Source organism: Prionailurus bengalensis, chromosome B3 (assembly GCF_016509475.1).
Source record: "Prionailurus bengalensis isolate Pbe53 chromosome B3, Fcat_Pben_1.1_paternal_pri, whole genome shotgun sequence".
Taxonomy (NCBI): Eukaryota; Metazoa; Chordata; class Mammalia; order Carnivora; family Felidae; genus Prionailurus; species Prionailurus bengalensis.
The window spans coordinates 93919528-93939672 of NC_057355.1; the positions used below are offsets into that span (position 1 = coordinate 93919528).

The following is a 20145-nucleotide window of genomic DNA, read 5'->3' on the forward strand; positions in this document are numbered from 1 at the left end:
AAAGTGCTTATTTGCATATTTTGTCATCTATAATAAATACCTCAGTATATGTGTTAAGTTTCTACTTAAACTCTAGGAGTTGCCCTGTTAAGAATGCAGTTCACGGATGGTTAGCTGATATTTTAACCAGGAAACCTATATTCAAGGCAGCTACAAACACTTTGGTTATTCATAATTTGACCAACATCCAATGTTTTGCTCATTAGTGTATTAAATGTCAGGGACATTGTTGGGGAATAGTGGTTCACAGAATAACATGAAATCAAAAAGTTGTTCCTATTGGTGAAGTTAATAGTTTCAAGATATATGGATTGCCTAAATATATGAGATATTTCCAATCCTTGCATGGACAGGTTATCTGAATCCATTCAGGCCTATAGTTTACATATTCCTTAAAGATGGCACCTGGGGCTTAATCCCTTGTTTACAGAGCCTTCCCCGTAGGAGGACTGCTGGTTACCTGATGCTGGCCATAAACGTAACAGAATCCTCTGCAATGTTGCCTTGACTGCCTCAAGTAAACCCCTTACAAGGCAAGTTAAGGAATCTAAAAGGAGAGAAAGCTGGGACTGCATGGAACTTACAGACTGAACTCTTGTGCTGGCTTTACTAAAGAATGTTTCTTTAATAAGTGTCTGAACATGTGGCAGAATTTAGCATGACACACGTTTCCATTATAATCTCGTAATGAGGATGTAAAAGATTAGCTATCCCATACCCACCTCAACTTTTGTGGCCACTACCTGCCTACCAACAAGCATCTAAAAGTTGAGAACGACAAGTCAGCTTGGGTCAGTTCAAAACATTTGACGCATATGAAGTCATGTTTCTCAAATTTATTTTAAACATTTCACATTAAATGAAATTTAACCATAGTCATTACAGAGCATCACCACAACAGTACACACAAAGAACTTTTAAAATAAAAGACAAAAGAATACAGCTTTCAACAAGTTAAATGCCACTTTACCATGTAAACAAAAATAAAACCCTGATGCTAAAAAGATACATATTCAGAGGTAAGATACATTTACAAAAACATTTAAACATTAACATAATCCACAACTACATCACATTCTTTGCAAGAGAGTACAAATATTAGTACTCTACATCTACAAAATTTCAGAATCCTGTTAAAATCAAAACCATCTCTGGTTTATGATACAGCACAATTCATAAGGCAAAAATAGAGGCATTATCATCCAGTTCTTTAATTTCACTTGTATTTTAAGGCAAACTTGGAACTTTTTGCTTATTATTTTAAAATAAACGGGACTTACACATGATAAGTTGACAAAATTAATAATAAATTATCTCTAGTTAAATATGTATAATATAAAAGACATATGGATAACAATTTTTCTCTCTACAGAGATGTAAACTGGATTTTTATTGACTCCATATTCACACCAGTAAGAAAACTTGTAAACCTATAGTATTTGAAACAATGTATTTTTTACTCTTTTCAAATGCGTATCAACACTGAATTAATATACTGTAAGTGAAAATCCAATATGTATCCAGCCACAGAATAAATGTATCTAATTAAACCAGGTCTAATTAAAGTGCTGTTTTACAAAGGAAAGAAAAAAAAAAGATTAAGAAGTAGAACTGGATGTTAACTTGACATGTGACATCTTCTAATTTCTTTATTTTCAGACTACAGAGGTTATAGAGGTTATCACAAGTTTATTGAACTTTTAAGCAGTATATTTATTGTAGAATCTGATTTTCCTGAAAATGAGCACTTAGGTGACAATACCAGAAATCCAACACCAAAACTGAAAACAAACACAGCATTATAGGTACATATACTTCTTCAATGTTAGCCAGAGCCTTGTAATATAGTAAATAATTTTTTTGCAGTTTCTACAATTTTGTTTTTCTAATAGAAAATATATTATCCAATTCCAGGAAGTTTAGAGTTCTATAAACATTAGGTTTTCTATAATTCTTTACATGTCAATAAAACCTAATTGGACACTAAAGGACACAAATGTTTATACATAAACTGGGTGTCTAATCACTTCTAGTGATATTGGTTATAAGGAATTAGATTCATACTTTACCATAATAGTTATTTGGGTACAGGTCTCCCTCACCACACTTCACTCGTTGAGTGAAAAGACTGTATCTATTATTTATAATATTTCTAGCCCTGACAGAATCTGGCACAATACCACGTGCAAATAGTAGACCCTCCATAATTTGTCAAGCTAGCAAAATAATTTTTCAAAACCTAATGCCATTTTCCTACCATTTGACATCACTTTCTATAGTTTGATATTCATTCATATTTAAAACATTATTAGCAGTAACCTATGGAAACATCCTTTGGGCTACATTAAAAATCACTGAAGTTCTATTACTATATTTAACAAAGATTAAATACCCAAACATTCCTACAAGATTAAGTCGTCATAATTATGGAAGGCAATTATCTTCCAGGTGATTAGATAATTTCTATTTCCATTGTCACCTTTTTTTTTCCAAAATATTTCTGGGCAATCTTAAACAGCTTTCTTCCCATTGCCTGAGTATATAAAATTATGTCTAATATCATTTATAAGCAAACACTTTGATGAGTTTTGACATGAAAAACATGTGACTTTAAATTCACAATCTGTCAGCAAAGTATTCATGATGAAACTTCTCAGAAATCCATACGAGAAGGTCTACTGTAAAGTTATCAGTTGTCAGGTTACAATACCTCTGGTTGTTATGGATAGTACCGTAGGTTTGGTAAACCCAAAATTAGTTATTTCAAAAGTTTGGGGTTGTTTTCTTTCTTTTTACAGGTTTTTATAATTTTTTCTCTGGTATACAGTTTCTACTATTGCCCAAGATGTTTCACATTTAGTCTTTAGCAAGATAAAGTTTTGAGTTTTCCAAAACAATGATCAATATATGCCTTTGGTCTAATTTACCAAGTGATTCTATGTTTAATAACAATTTGATAGTGGGGATAACACATGAGTAAAACATTGTTAACATGTATAGTACAGATCTGTTTACAATTAAAATAAATTTCTATTGTCTTTCAAATTCCCTTATCTTCTGGGGATAGAAGATTAAAATAGTATAATAGAATGCATTTAATAATATAAACAGAAAAAAGATTGAGTTGAGAATTTAAAATTAAGTAAGTAATGAAATCTATTTTAAATTGCTTTTCCTTAAATAAAGTCTAGGCCAATCACAATAGTGCACCTTGTTTCTATTCAATAGATTTATTCAAATCAATTAAAAAGTTATTGCTATATATCATTATGTTATTCAAACAAGCAACATAGAAAATACTCAGCCTGTCAATTTTATTAGTAACTTCTGTTGAGTTCTTAATTGTAAGAGACTAAAAAAATCACTTGCAAGGTTTTATAATCTGTGCAAATATTCATAAAGCATACTACTTACATGATTAAAGGTGATTTTATGTAGTTTTGCACTATGTATTTAAATCTACACTGGCAGTTTATGGAAGAACAAGAAAAACAGCAAATTGCCAGGCAATAGTTTCCAAAAAATAACATATTTGCTAATGAATGAACCTATGTTTTATAATTACAAATGGCTTCTTAACAATAGTTTGGAATATTATGGCACTTAAGAATGCAGTATGAATTTTTTCTTAGAAAACAAATGTACACTGGTTTTGCAGAGACTATAAAGAGATAGCAGGCAGGTTAAAAAAAAAATCAAGGAAAAGAAAACAACACAACCACAGTACCAAAAATGCAAGTACCGACATCCTAATAAAATGCAAAGTAATAGGTTCAAGACTGACAGGTATTTACTAAAACATGCTAAAACAAAATGAGCTAACCATTAATTTTAAATAAACTATCACTGGCTATAGCAAACAGTCTTGCTTGTTTCTTTAGTCAAAGTAGAACCAAATTTAGAACCATTACTCAAGTAAACATCGAGTTCCAGTTTTCCTCAGTAACTTTGTAAAATATTCAATTACCTAATAAGTGTACAAAGTAATGCATAACTGCCTAGTGCTTCATATTTAATGCACATATTTGTTTTTAAGAAGGACATATAGTATCTAGCACAAGGAGAAAGAAGATTAAAAAATGCATCTTTCTTTAAATCACTATTCAGGAACCATGAGAAGTATAACAAGCCATTTAGATGACTCTTGGATGTTAACATTAGCATAACTGCTAACACTTTTAATAAGCACAAATGAACCAAGCCAGTAAAAAAAAAAAAAAAAAATTAAAAAATACTATCAAAACATACTATCATGCACATCTCATACTGAACATTCAAAAGAACATTATAGCCTTGTTATATATCCTACAGTTAGCACCATTTTTATATCTGAACACTTTGAAAAAGCAACCAAAGGTCTTAAAAAACTAAAATGATTATAAGGATATATGAAAAAAAATCAGTATGTACTTAGAATGTACTGAACATTTGTCAAATATTTACATCAACACTGGGAAGCCTGCTGTACTACGGAAATAACAAAAAAACTGAAACTGATATGCTTAACTCTTTCTATCCATGCTTAGTATAGCACAGGTGGGTAGCTAAATTAATCCAGCCTTAACCTGCCCATAGAAAGAAGGCATAAAGAGCAAATATCTGCCTTCTTAAAATGAGCCCCCAAATATCATGATAGTAAAAGCATTTGTTCTACAAGCTTCTTATATCCCCATTCCTAAAGCCATTTAGTAGGAAGAGTATCCAGATGACTCACTATGGTATATAATTTACAACCCTTAACAGTACCCCCCTCAAAAAAGCAGCCCTTTATTTAAAATGTGAAGCATATGAATTAATATCCAATAGACAGTATCAGCGCTCTGTCTAGTCATTCAGTACACTCCAACACTGAAGCATCTCTCATCCTAGGAAATCATGGTGCATATATTAAGTAAGAGGGAGAGCTAAATTTTTTTTTAAGCAGCAAGATTTTCTCCACATGTACACTTATGAACATAAAACGACTCTATCCCAGTATTAGGAGGGAAAAAGTGCACAATTAAATTGGCAAGTTCTTTTTTTTTTTTTTTTTAAATTATTGATTCACTATGTAATCAAGAGCAACCAAAGCTACTTTATCAGTTCAGAGTACCCAAGAGAACTTTGAGTCTTCATGCCATTTCAAGTTAATAAGAAAGTAATGTAGCTTTTGGATTTCAGAAAATTGGGCATCCTTTCATGCGGCACAAGGTTCATTACCACACTATTTCCACAAATCCACACTTGTCAAAGTGCAGTTAATCCAAAGTTGCAGCGACAGTATATCATGCCAGCTGAATCCAGCCACGTATCTGAAATAGGGTCATATTTCTGCACAGTATTCAGATAGGAAGACCCTGAGTGACCGCCGACTACATAAAGGTAGTTATCAATTACTGCAGCACCAACTCCTAGGAAAGGTGAGTAAAAAGAGGGAAAAAAACATGTTAACCATGAAGCAGACTTCTCACTAAAAATAAATTTGTATTTTAATGTTTTCTTAAAATACATTCTAATAATCTATTATTAATTATACAAACAATATAGCCATATGTACTTACTGGAAAAAAATCCCTTAACATGAAAGCAAGAGTTCAAGTCTTCCTTCACTTCTCCTCCCTAATCCTATTCTCCCTCTCCTCTACCACAGAAAAATATGAAGAGTATATTATATGTCTTCCCATATGCTTTGTCAATTTATATGCATGTATTTTTCAACAAAGCATTCATCTTTATCAGGTTTTTAAATGTCTTCAAATACTTGAAACATGTATTGAACTATATAACTTAGACTTTAAAAATTCTACCGTATACACTGTTTTACACAGTTCTAAACAGAACATGGCTACCTAATGTTTTCTCACATTCTCATTACTTTATGGCTTTCCCTCTTATGCAAGGAAGCATTTCCATCAGCAACTTAAAACTTTCTCCTTAAAATAATATGATTTGAGTTTGGGTTCAAAGATAATTTCCTTCTTTTCCTCAAAGCTGTTTTTGTTTTCTCTGGGAACTGAAATCCAACCTTTTCTAGATCTTCAAACTCCTTCAGTAGGTGAAAACATTTGAAAGCAAACATGTAGACTGATGTACAATAAAAAAAAAAACCCAAAAACAAAACAATGCAAAGATTCTGGGTGTGTGTGTGTAACATAAAAAGATGACACTTGTGGGGCCTGGATGGCTAGTTGGTTAAGCGTCTGATTCTTGATTTTGGCTCAGGACATGATCTCACAGTTCATGAGATTGAGCCCTCCATGAGGCTCTGCGCTGACAGTGAGAGGCCTACTTGGGATTCTGTCTCTCCTTCTCTCTCTGCCCCTGCCCCACTCGCTTGTGCTCACTCTCTCTCAAAATAAATATTAAATAAACATTTTTAAAAAGATGACATTTGTTGTATGGACAGAGGAGTTTCTGTAAGATACATTCTATTCCCACCATTTCTAAAAATGTGTTCTCCCAACTATAAGAAATGGTAATATGCACAATGGCATATTAAAATCACAGTTAAAGAACTCTATTTAATTTTGTTGAATTATTTGTCTCTCGAGTCGAGCACAGAAGTTTTTTTTTGGCTGGACAAGTAATACTCTTACTATTCCAAGGACCTATTATTATTCTAAGAACATCACTTATATAAGAAATATTACCCTATATGTTTAGATATTAGTTATTATTACCTGTTCTGGGTTCTTTCATTGGTCTACACACAGTCCATTGATTTTGATGAGGGTCATATCTTTCAATGCTTGACAAATGTGAGACACCATTATGTCCACCCACCACAAAAATAAAGCCTAGCATGACACCCACACCAAAGTGAATCCTTTTATCTGCCATAGATGCAACCATCTCCCAGGAGTCCTTACTTGGATCATAACGCTCCACACTGCAAATATTCACAAAAGAAAGAATTAATTCACATATTCTTTGTGCCACTCTTCCTACCAAAACAAAATTAAAACCTACCATAGTTTTAAAAGTGCAAAAACTCAAATAAAACAAGAATAGTTTTCCTAAATGTTTACTTTTTGCTGATAAAATTGCAGGGATAAAAGCTTACCTTGTGAACTGAGAGCAAAAATAACAGTACGTTATTCCCTTATATCATACAAGCAGCAAGATGTATTAAGGACATGGAGCTTCTGGAGTTAGAAAACCTTGGTTCAAGTACTAATGCTGTCTACTTAGGGTTAAATGAACTGAAGCTCTAACACTCTGGGTATGTGTAATCCTGGATAAGCCATTTCCTCTCACCTGCAAAAATGGGGATAATCTAACCTCAAAGGATTCATGTAAGAATAAAGTCAAATGCGTATGTATGTTCTGAAAAGACTCTGAACATCCCAAATTATAGATGTTTTCTAAGGACACTAAGGATCTTTCAAAGAGCTAAGGAAAAGGGAAGATGAAAAAAAAAGGAAAGGAGAGGAATTTTTTGTCTTATAGAATTCATGGTTTACTGTAAAGTAAACATTGCAGTAACCTCAGAGTGATTTAGGAGAATTCAGGGATTTAAGTAAAGTCTGCATTCCAGATAACACTTGGCATTTCCAAGCTGCATTATGGATATCCAAATCAGAATGTCCAAAACAAGCTTCCGAGAAAATCCCAGAAGGCCTCTAAATCTGTGATTTGCCCTGAAGGGCACAAAGGCAGGTTTGTTGAGCTCCTTCTGGTCCTAACCTAACTTCTCAAGAAAGCCTGAAGCATTTGAGAGTCGGTAGCCTAATTCTGGAGTTCAGAACAGAGACCAGATTGTAGACTGACTAGAATATAGACTAAACTATAAATATTTCTGAAAGAACACCAGAATAAAAGCCATTAGAGGACAATTACTGGACAAGAAGAGTTGATAAACTTAACAACTTAAACTTGAAGATCATTACCTCCCAATAGAATACTCAACCATTTATCTTATAAATTTCTGCCAGCACATTTTCAAAGATTAAAATGCATGTCTGTGCCCCAAAGACTTTTCCTTCAAATAAAGGCGCAAATAAAATGGAAGAATACTTTAGCTTACAAAGAAATAAAAATTTATAGATGAAATGCTGTTGTGCCCCTACTTACGCAGTTAACAAACCACAACATACTCTTTCATCAAATGCTCACAATCAATAAAACATACACCACTCTAGTGACTATCAGAGATAAAATCTCTAGAACATCAATTTTCAACAACAGTTCAGAATTATGATTAATTTTCCATATAAGCAGTCACTTTATGCTTTTATTTTTCTTGTATATTTTTCTCCTTTATTCAGAGAATACTACAAAATACAGAAATTGCAAATTCGGACTCCAGCAGAACTCAGGTACATAATGATACACACATGATTATAGAGTAAGAATCCAAAAAGGAATAATTAAATAAAGCTTTATATATGTTTATGATGCACTATAATATATAAGCATATAGAAATTACATTTTTCACTTTTTATTCTGTTAAGCAATGCAATAACAGACCATTTATACACACACATGCATATTTATATATATTCAGCACTCAAAATCTAAAGTTGTCCAACTTCATCTTATTTTCAGATTTCTGAATTTTAAAATCTAGCCGAATTATATTAAATGAATGAATGTAAATTCTTATAAGAGGGATTTCTTAGGTCTATATTAAATCATCATGTAAAACAATTACAATTATACTAGTGGAGCAGATTAAGTTTCCCAAATGCCTAACAATATTACTTTGAAAATTAAAAAAGGAAGTTCATTCATATATACAAGTTGTGTATGAATCATTATTAACGATACTTAAAAAAAAATCTACAAGCATATACAACTTCATTAGGTTAAATACCTGTTCATGTGGGCAGGACCATACCCACCAATGGCATATATCATTCCATCCAACACAGCTGCAGCAAAACAACTTCTTGTTGTAGTCATTGGTGCCACATGTTGCCATTTTCTTAATTTAGGAATATACTTCTCTACAGATTGTAAGTAAGATTGTCCATCATAACCACCTAATGCATAAAGTTCTCCTGCAAGTACTACTACTCCAAGGGTACTTCGGCTCTCATTCATTCTCTCGAGAGAAGTCCAGGTATTTGTATCAGGATTCCAGCATTCTACTGAATTTTCATGTTTTCTGATAGTGATGCCAGGACGCACATTAGTTTCAATACCACCTATAACATACACTTTTTGGTCTAAAACACATATTCCAAATTCATAGCGAGGAATGTTTAGGGGTGCCAAACCAATCCAAGAGTCATTCTGAGGAAAGTACATCTCCACACTAAAGAATAAGCAGAAAAAATTAAATTTTAAAAATCAAAATGGCTCAAAAACAAAAATGTTTAAACTCTTTAATAATCAGGGACGTGCAAATTAAAACAACAAACCATGACACACTTTCCAGACTGGCCAAAATTTAAAGTCAGATAATAGTAACTGTTGGCAAGAATGTGAGCAAGAAATGCATACTCTGTTGGTTAGCGTGTAAACAGGTTAAACTATGCTGGAAAACAATTTGACATTACCGGGTAAAATTGAAGATACACAAATGCTCTGACTCAGCAATTTCATTCATATGGATCTACGCTACTGAATGCCTGTTATAGCCAGTTTTGCACCAGGACATATGTACAGAAATGTTTACAGCAGCACAGCACAATCATCCATCAAAAGGAGAATGGATAATTAAGATGTGGTATATCCACCCTATGACTGAATAACTCCACTCCTAGATATATATACCCAAGAGAAATACACACATGTATATATATGACGTTCATAGCAGCGTAACAGTCAACAAATGGAAACAATTCAAATGTTCATCAACCATAAAACAGATAGATTGTGACATATCAGAGAATACAACAATGAAAATAAATTATAGGTATGTGTAACAGGAATGAATCTTACACATATAATGTCACGGGAAAGAAGTCCAATTCAAAAGGATACATTCTGTATAGTTTCATTTATAACAAGTTCAAAAACATTTCTAATTTCTGGATTAGAAATGAGGATAGTGGTTACCTTTAGGGAGGGCAAACTCCAGGGTGGTTTCTGGTGTCGGTCATATTCTTTCTTGAACTGGTTTGTGACATTCACTTTGTGATAGCTCAGTGAGCTGTTTGCTAGGGATCTGTGCACTTTTCTGTATGTATGTAACACTTTACCTAATTTTTATATTTAACATGTTCATTTTAGAAAGAAAATATATTATATCCATATACTGTAATACCATACACCAATGAAACTAAGTGAACTACTGCTTCATGCAATCTCACAGGTGAATTTCATAAATTTACTATTTAGTGAGAAAACACATCTCTGAAGAATATATATGCTGCATTTAGATAAAAACATGTAAAACCTAATGCTATATTGGGGCACATAAATATGTGATGAAAATTACAATGCAAGGCAAGGAAATAATATACAGAAAATTCAAAATAGTGGTTAGTTATTTCTAGGGGAAGAAAGGAGATGTACCAAGGAGGGACAGGAGGGACACAAGGGAATTTAAAGGTATTGTTAACAGTTATTTCTTAAGCTGGCTGATAGGTACTTGGGTTTTTATTCTTTATATCCTGCGTGCTTATTATATATGGCCTCTTGCAAGTATACACATTTCATTTCAATGCCTCCAAACGCAATAGTGCAATGGCATAAAAATACGTTTTCTATTCAGTATGACCAAAGAACATTCATTCATTCAACAGTCATTGAATGCCTATATACAGTTTTGTTATATTGCTTGTTTTAAAAATATGAACTTGTTCCAATGAGAATGATACATCAGGGAATTATTTGACCTTAATGAGAGAAGTTTCAGTGGGGTGGTGTGGACAAGTCTTGACTGGAGTGGTTCAAGAGAGAATGGGAGGTGAAGTGAAAACAGTGGATATCAACAACTTTTCTAAGGATTTTACTATAAAGAGTAAAACAGACACGAAGCAGTTACAAGGACGAGCAGAGAAAGACCATGGAATTCAGGGAAGATTGATTTAATCTGGGAACTTAAACCAAAGCATGTCTGCATGCTGATGGCAATGATGCAGTACAACGGGAGAAGGCGATGTAAGAGAGAGATGGGATACATGCAAGAGCAGAGTCCTTGTGTAGAGGAGAGGAATGGAAGCTAGTAAGTAGAGAAATGGAGGGAATGGTCTTAGAAGTAACTTGGTGGATCTGGAGATCAGAAAATGAGGTAGTTCTCTTCTGATTGCTTCTATCTTCTCAGTAGAGTAAGAGATGAAGTCATCAGCTGAGAGTTGGAAGGTGAGGGTTGGGGGGTTTGGATGTTTTCATGCAGAGAAGAGAAGGTATAAAACAGTTCTCAAAGGGAGTCAAAGAGTAAACTGGTTAGGGAAGGTAAAGGGGTTGCTGAGAGTGCTAAGGGCCCCAAGTGACACAATTTAAGATGGGTATTATGTGTGCTTCACTGCTCAGGTGCAGCCAGGGCATAAGTAGAGAACTAATTTTAACTAGATGAGTATGATGGAAGGAAAGAAGGGCAAGGGAGCCATGAGTGTATTCAAAGGGATGATGACAGTGATGTTCCTGGAATCTAAGCTGGGTAAGGAGTGAAGTTGAGGACACTTAGTGATTGGTGAGCAATAAAGTTTTCTGATTATAGGGCCAAAGGATTAAAAGTCTTGAGGTGACAAAAAGTAATTGCAGTAGATGTACTGAAATAAATAAGCTGGCAAGAAATAAGCTGGCAAGAAATAAATAAGCTGGCTAGTCAGAGACTGGAATGTGTGAAACCAAGATTTTGAAAGTTTGAAGTCACTGGTAATGACAAAGTTGAAAGTATGATCATGAGAATAGGTGCCCAAGGTAAGGCAGAAAAGACTGTTAGAAGTGAGATCAAGGAGAGAGGCAAAGTTGTTGAATAACTGTGGATCATACTACGGGGATGATGAAATCAACAAGAATGTAAGCCAGCTATAAAAATCTTTACTAAATGTAGTTACTAAAGGGACAGCAGATGTTGACAATAAGAAGGGATATCGAATGATATCACCCAATGGCAAACACTTGGAATGAGTTGAGATTTTTGAGAGAAGGGAAATGAAAAAAAATTGGATATGAGGAACAAAGAAAACACTTACTCAACCTTTAGGACCTGCGATCCATGAGGTATGGGAAAACAAAATGGTTTTGAGAGGGCTCTGGCAAAAACAGTATCCGTAAGCATCAGTCATATTTCAGAGTAAGAAGTTAAAAATAAAGATTTTTCTTATGATTGAATATAAATTCTATAGGACATGGCAGACAGCTCTGAGGAGTCAAAAAAAAGAGGGCTGGGCAATAAAGTTAAATTAGATGATATACAGAACCTACAATAACGGTGCAATAAAAATTCTATTTGGGTTATGTGCCAGGTTCCTAGAAGAGAGCTCCTAAACTTAATTTCCTGAGTGATAAGAATATCTTTTGTTTTTTATAATGAGCCCCTTTCAACCACACTTGAGTTTATGCTACTGAGGTGACTACAAGTGGCCACCTAGATAGCTTCAGCATGGGAGCGGTAGCCAGAGGTACCAACCATGTAATTAACAGTCTGGAGGTTGAGCTCAATCACCAATGGCCAATGATTTAATCAATCATACCCTTATAACAAAATCTCTATTACATTCCCTAAACAATGGGTTTTAGAGAGCTTCCAGGCTGATGAGTACATTGAAATGCTGGGGGGAAAGGGGGAGGGGGTGGGGGTGGTGGAAAAGGTGGTGGCATGCCCAAAGAGGGCATGGAAGTGCTGTTCTTCTCTTCACCACACCTTGCTCAATGTCTCTCTTCCATTTGGTTGTTCCTCAGTTGTATCCTTTGTAATAAGCTGGAAATAGTAAGTAAGTACTTTCTGGAGTTCTCTGAGTCATTCTAACAAATTATCAAACTCGAGGGGGGTGTTGTGGGAACCCCTGAATTTTCAGTCCTCCCTACAGAATTGTGGGTAGCCTGGGCATCCCCTTTTGTGGCTAGCATCTTAAGTGGGAACAGTCTTCTGAAACTATGCCTTTAAGCAGTGGGGTCTGGGCTGACTCTGGATAGTGTCAGAATGGAATTACTGGACCCACAGTTAGTGTTGGAGAACTGGTGTAAGAAAAAACCTCTCAATGATAATAAGAGTTCAGCTTTGATGATGGATTTTCAGAGATGATTTTTCTAGGTAAACAGAGATACAAGATATAAAGGCATTAGTTCTTATAATCTTTGAGGACAAATGAATCATTAGTTGTAATGAGAGCTTCTTTGTTGGAATTTGACCTGTAACTTAGAGCACTGAGGTGAGTGATGTCATGAGTGGTTTGGCTAAAGTCCATTTAACATTTAATGTATTTGCATAATTAGTCAAAAACACTTTTAATGTACTGCCATCCTTATGACACCCTGTGTAAATAGAAACAACACTGTTCTCAGAGCTTCCTGAGAACTTCCTTAAGCTACCTACCTAGTCTCCACTTCCCTCTTTTGCAGACCTCCTTCCTTTACTAGTTAAAGGGAAAAACAGGCTACTAGATAGTATCTATCTTAAACCCCTTCTCCTTCTCCCACCCCTCCCCACTCCAGCAAACTTATCCTCATTTCTGGTCTTGGAACATAAAGGAATTTCTCTTTCTTATACTTAAAACCTACCTTTGCTTTTGGTACCAACCCCTTCCTATTTCCTTTAAACTCTTGCTCCATCAGCGACCATTCCTCTGTCCTGTACCTTTACCTTACCCCTCTTTACTGGCATCTGACAGAAACATACTCACGTCTCTCTCTTCCAGAACAAAATAAACAAAAACTTCTCCTGACTCTATCATTGTGCTTGCCTTACCTCTCTCAACTCAGCCAAGATTGTTAAGTCTTCACAGTTTATTCCCTTATTTTTTATACACAGCTCAATCTGCTATAATGTAGCATTTCTACAATTATGCTGAAATCAATCCACCAAAAGTCACAAATGTTCCCCATATAGTCAAGTCTAAGAGCCACTTTTCTATCTTTATCTTTCTGGAACTTCCTTTAGCATTTTACATTTTTAGTCACATTTCTTCCTTCTTGATACATTTAAATTGCTTGGATTTCATGATACTATCCTCTCTTTTTTTTCCCTCATTTTTAATTTTTTTTTAAGGCTGTTAAGGCTGACTTTATTTTTTTTTAAATTCAAGTTAGTCAACATACAGTGTATTCTTGGCCTCAGGAGTAGAACCCAGTGAATCATCCCTTAAATAGGACACCTAGTGCTCATCCCAAAATGTACCCTCCTAATGTCCATCACCCAACCACCCCATCCCCCCACCGACTTCGCCTTCAGCAACCCCTACTTTGTTTTCTGTATTTAAGAGTTTCTTATGGTTTGTCTCCCTGTTTTTATCTTATTAAAAAAAAAAAAAAACACAATGACTATTCTCTCTTGATTCTCTGACCTCTAAGACTGTTCCTGTTGCCCTCATCTTGATTAGTGTTCCCCAGAGGTTCATTTATGAGCCAATCTTTTTTCCTTTCTCTATGTTTTTAATGGGCAGAAAGAAGGAACATTTAAGCTAGTCCAGAAGACTTCATGGTTTTAATTTATACCTCTAAGTGTTACTACATGCCAATAACTTACCATTTCCAGTTCTGATCTCTTTGTTGAGCTTTACAATCATGTCCAGCTAGTGGGACATCTTTCACTTGGATATTTAATAGGCACTCCGATCTCAGTGCCTATTAGTTTCCCCTCTAAAATGGCTCCTCTTCCTATATTCTCTCTCTTGGTATATATTTATCTAATATCTAACCAAGAAACGAAACTCATCTTGGCCATCCCCTCATATCCATTCAACTAAATCTTGTCAGTCTGCTCTCTTAAAACATTTTTTAATTAATGCCCCCTTCTCTAACTTTGCTACTTCTACCCTAATTGAGGACCTCATAATCTCTTGCCTACACTTTTATAATAACCTCTTTCCTAATCACTCAGATACTAATCCTGGCCTCTCAATCTTTCTTCATAATGCAGTCAAAATGATCTAATATATGAATCTGATCACTGCACTACCCTTCTTAGTTTTTTGACCCACTTAAGAAAAATCTCTTCATCATGGCACATAATACATTCTTTACTTGGTCCATACTGACCACTGTCTATCACTTGCTGGTTAGACCTTTGAACTTTATTTTATTTTTAATGTTTTTTTTTTTTTAAGATTTTATTTTTAAGTAATCTCTACATCCAACATGGGGCTCAGACTTACAACCCCAAAGTCAACAGTTGCATGTTCCACTAACTGAGCCAGTCAAGTACCCCTGATCTTCAAACTTTATATTCTGGAATACCAAACAGCTTTTTTTTTTTTTTTTTTAATATTTTAATTAATTATTTATTTTTATTTGAAAGAGAGAGAGGGAGAGAGCAGGGAAGAGGGGGGGGGGGGGGGAGAGAGAGAGAGAGAGAGAGAGAGAGAGAGAGAGAGAGAGAGAGAATCCCAAGCAGGCTCTATGCTCAGTGTGGAGCTTGATGTGGGGCTCAATCCCAAAACCCTGGGACCATGACCTGAGCCAAAATCAAGAATAAGACACTCAACTGAGTCACCCAAGGGCTCCCTCCAAACAGCTTTCAGTTTTCTGCACACCCTATACTGTCATTCCATTGCACTGTGTCTTTGTGTACTTCCTGTGATGCCCCTGCTGTCTTTTGCTTGGGTCTTGCTTAGCAACTTCAACACAACTTGGACGTTAACTTCTCCACAATATCTTCCCTAAATCCTCCAAGTGGGATAAATGCCTTTCCTTAACATTTCCATGGGATTATTTTAAACACTGCATTAACACTACATATTACAATTACCTATTTAAATATTTGTCAAATAAATAAATATTTGTCTCCTTAACTAAATTATAAATCTGTTAAAGATCCATTACCCAGCATAGTGTATCTGATGCACTGTGTCTACACTATTTTTGCAGAAATATATTGAATAATTACTTAGATTGATTCCACTGTTTCCATAGTTATAAATTATACTGCAATAATACTAGCTTAGGGCAAATGACATTAAAAATTTTTTTTGACAGATTGTATGATGAAAGATTACTGGGTCTAAACACATCAACAGTTCTTATAACTCTTCAAAAAGTTATGTCTATTTTTTAAGTTTATTTTGAGAGAGAGAGAGAAAAGGAGAGGGGGAGAAAGAGAGAGAGACATAGAGAGAGACTGAGTGGCGAAAGGGCAGAGAGAGAGAGGGAGAGAGAAAGAATCCCAAGCAGGCTCCATGCTCAAACTCATGAGCCGTGAGATCATGACCTGAGTCGAAACCAAGAGTCGGAAGCTTAACCAGCTGCACCCTTATGTCTATTATTTTTAATATTTGAGAGACCAAGAGGCAACTGGTCAAGAATTTTTACCAGGTAAATTCACACTTGGAATTTTCTTTCATGACATTTAACTAATATGGTTTACTTTATGCCAATAATTAATGCCTTTAACAATAAGAGTAAATAATTTTTATAGTCACTATAACTAATGTTCTACCTACAGCCCAATCTCTATGATACTAGCTTTAGACTATGCAATTAACTTAATTTTAGACAATTAAAATGCACAGTAAGACTTTTTAAAAGATACAGATGTATCAGTTGACACCGCTAAAAGATCAAGTTTCCTATCACTGGACAGGAAAAAAAGCAATCTACCAAATTTCTGAAAATGGCCAGAAAGAAATCCATATTATCAAACACGAAAGTTTTCATGAAGCATTCCCATTCAAGGGTAATGCAAAGGTAACATCCTGCTATATTTTCAATATATAAAGGTTACTTGTATAATGCTCCAAATCAGAGGACTTTTGTAAATAAATGTTTGTTGGAAACCCAGTCACCTCATTTGTTTATGCACTGTCTATGGCTGCACTCACTACGATGGCAGAGCTGAGTAGTTATGACAGACACCATCAGCCCAGGAGGGACTTTTGTAAATAAAGTTTTGTTGGAAACTCAGTCACCTCATTTGTTTACGCACTGTCTATGGCTGCATTTACTACAATGGCAGAGCTGAGTAGTTACGACAGACACCATATGGCTGCAAAGTCTAAAATATTTACTATTTGGCTCTTTATAAAAAAAAAAAAGTCTGACAACTCCTACTGTAAGTTATTAGAAAAGAAAACACTCTTTACTTCTGTCATTAAAAAATATTCACACCGAAGAAAATAAATATGGAAGCCTATGATTTGTATTGGTATCCTACTTTTTCTTACTTCTTTGGTGGTTCTTCTAATTAATGGTATTCATTCAAACCCACTATAGTCCCCAGTCTGCCCTCATCAAAAATTCCTAGCTCTCCTCTTCAGCATCTTCTGTTATAGTTACCAATAATAAATCCCTGCTGACCTGGTCAAATAATAACGTAAAAAGTTTCACAAATTAAAAGAAAAAAAAAAGACATAAAATGGTAGAAAAGTAACCAAAATGGATAAAGTTTGTGCAGAGAGGGCTTGAGGGGAGGTTGTTAATAACTGGGAGTGTTGAAGAGAATGGATGACAATGTGATTGAAACAATCAGGAAAGTGTTTTAGGAAGAATGGAAGAAATAAAAAGAAGCAAAGAAAGCAAATAGTAAAATCAAACTTTTAAAAAATATAGAACATTAGCATACTTAGAGAGCATAAAATCTTTTAGTATCAATCATTTAAGAAAGCTTTCTATTTACCTGTCCAAACAGGCAAATAGTCCAGATTTTCCTCCTACTGCACAAAGTACTTTGGGAGCACAGCGAGGTCGTGTCATCAGGACTGTCTGATGAGAAAGTCTATGTTCAGGCATAAAGTGGTACTTTAGGGCTTCATTCAAAAGATGTTTACAAGTGCGATCATCACGAATAAGATGATTTGCTTCATATAGTCTAGTAAGAAACTTAACACTCAGCAATGGTAATCTCACACTGTTAAGTAGCTGTGCTAAGTATTTCTGACGTTCTTGTACGTCATACTTGATCCAAGACTCAAGTGCGTAAAAAACAGTCTCTTCAGTAGCTACGTTCAAACAGTCATTGGAAACAATTTCATCCAAATCAGCATGTGTAAGTTCAAAAAACTCTTCAGTCTGGCAAACGGCTTCAAAATTCTGGCATATGTATTTAGTAGCTGCCAAATAAAGGTCATGACAACCATATGTCTCTGCAAAACGAGAAATTCCAATACAATTACCAGGATCAAGCTGGCTTTCAAGAAATGCACAACATTCTTTTAGGACAAGCTTTATCTGGAGTAGGTTTGCTGCTGGAAGGAGAGATTCAACTGTGTCCTGTGAAATAAAAACAGTCCCGGTATAGGCATACTCCACAATGGCCTGGAGAGCAGTTTCATCAATGCACTGAAACTCAACCTCACTGTTCTCTTTTTCAGAAAGGTTTCCAGTGAACATAGCTTTGAAATATGGGCTGATGCTGGCAAGTACCACTTTGTGAGCATGGATTTTAACATCACCTACTCGAAGAACGATGTCACAGAGTTCGTGATGTTGACGAAGAAGATTCAAGCCCTGCAGAAGTTGTTCAGAATGTAAGTGGGTTAAGTTAGCAAGCATGTAGGTCGGGGATGTGTGGTCCATCTATGGAAAAACAAAAAGCATGAACAGTCATTTCAAAATGATCTTGCTAATATGATTGATTCCTTTTTCAAATAGTATAAAATTAGCAAAATCTGTTTACTGGTCTGTTTGTTGGTTTTTTAATACTTTATACTAAATACTAGACAGAAGCTTTTAGAGGTAGAAGGGATATTACCAATCATATAGTTCAACTTCTATATCATAAATATTAGGAAACAGAGGCCCAAAGGTTATGTGTGTGATATGTCCCAAACCACAAAGGTCTCTTGACAATGGATTTTTGGACTACAACTCTGCCAACTCTTCTGTTTCCTTTCATTAAATTCAAGTCTGAGTTACCACTGAGACAAATTACAAATGTGAAAATGCTTAAAGGAAAATGAGTTCTGAAACAATGCTAGTAGGTTTCTGGCTATTTTATCAGGAATAATATCAATGCCTACCAATCTAATCAACAGATGCTTTAGCTGGAAAGAAATTCCATGTTAACACACATTTTAGTCAACAATTCAATAATTACTTTGATAAAGGGTGCTGAATTTAACAAAGGTATTACTATCAACCAATTGAATGACAATAAAAATTAATGTGAGTACAATTTGATGCTCTATAGTGAAGGCAATTAGGCTCACCTACTCATCTACACCATATCTACTCAACTCTTCACCATAACTTTAGATCATATTCAATCAATCTTCTTGCCACTTTGTATGTCTGGAATATGAACAATAAAAAACAGGAAAAAAGAGACAGAGGAGAATAAAAGAAGAAAAAGAAGCAATAGGGATTGCGGTAAATTGAATAATGGCTCCCAAAAAGATATCCACATCCTAATCCCTGGAACCTTCGAATGGTACTATCTGGCAAAAACAACAACAACACTGCAGTTATAATTAAGGATTTTGAGATGGGGATATTATCTACTGGATTATCCAGGTGGGCCCTAAATGCAACTTGTAAGAAGACTGTAGATTTGACACAGAAAGAAGAAAAGAAGGTAATATGACCACGACGGCAGGGACTGGAATGAGGCAGCCACAAACCAAGTAATAACTGGTAGCCCCCAGAGGCTGGAAGAGGAAAGGAACATATTCTTTCCCTAGAACTTCCAGAGGGAGCATGGCCCTGCCAACACTTTAATTTCAGCACAGTGATAACTAATTTCGGACTGTGGAAGAATAAATTTCTGTTGCTTCTTTAAAAGGTTTATTATTTTAAGAGCGAGAGAAAGAGAGTGCGAGCAGGGGAGGGGCAGAGAGGGGGTAGGGAGAGAGAGAATTCCAATCAGGCTCCATGCTCTTGGAGCCTGATGAGGAGCTTGCTCCCTCAAACTGTGAGATCATGACCTGAGCCAAAATCAAAGAATTGGATGCTTAACCTAAATCAAAGAGTTGGGCATCCAGGTGCCCCTGAATTTCTGTTGCTGTAAGCAACTGAGTTTGTTGCAACTTGTTACCTAAAAAATTAATACATGGACACTTCAGAATGGATCTTTTTAAAAATATATGTACATATATATATATATATATATATATATATATATATATTGTGTGTGTGTGTGTGAGAGAGAGAGAGAGAGACAAAGAGAGACAGAGTGTGAG

General features: G+C 35.1%; 1 protein-coding gene across 4 annotated transcripts in view; it reads right to left on the minus strand.

Annotated features, from left to right (window-relative positions):
• Nucleotides 1-821: 821 nt before the first annotated feature.
• Nucleotides 822-20145, minus strand: part of KLHL28 (kelch like family member 28) — a 35582-nt gene continuing 16258 nt past the window's right edge. For 3 of the 4 annotated variants that reach the window (XM_043556063.1, XM_043556064.1, XM_043556062.1), the window contains exons 2-5: nt 17646-18544; nt 8796-9239; nt 6660-6868; nt 822-5390 (exon numbers count right to left, since the gene is read on the minus strand). In XM_043556063.1, the coding sequence (XP_043411998.1) occupies nt 5227-5390; nt 6660-6868; nt 8796-9239; nt 17646-18544 (1716 nt within the window). In that variant the 3' untranslated portion in view covers nt 822-5226. Of the gene's footprint in view, nt 5391-6659; nt 6869-8795; nt 9240-17645; nt 18545-19176; nt 19745-20145 lie in introns of those variants that run through there. The other variant, XM_043556065.1, reaches the window with a different exon arrangement.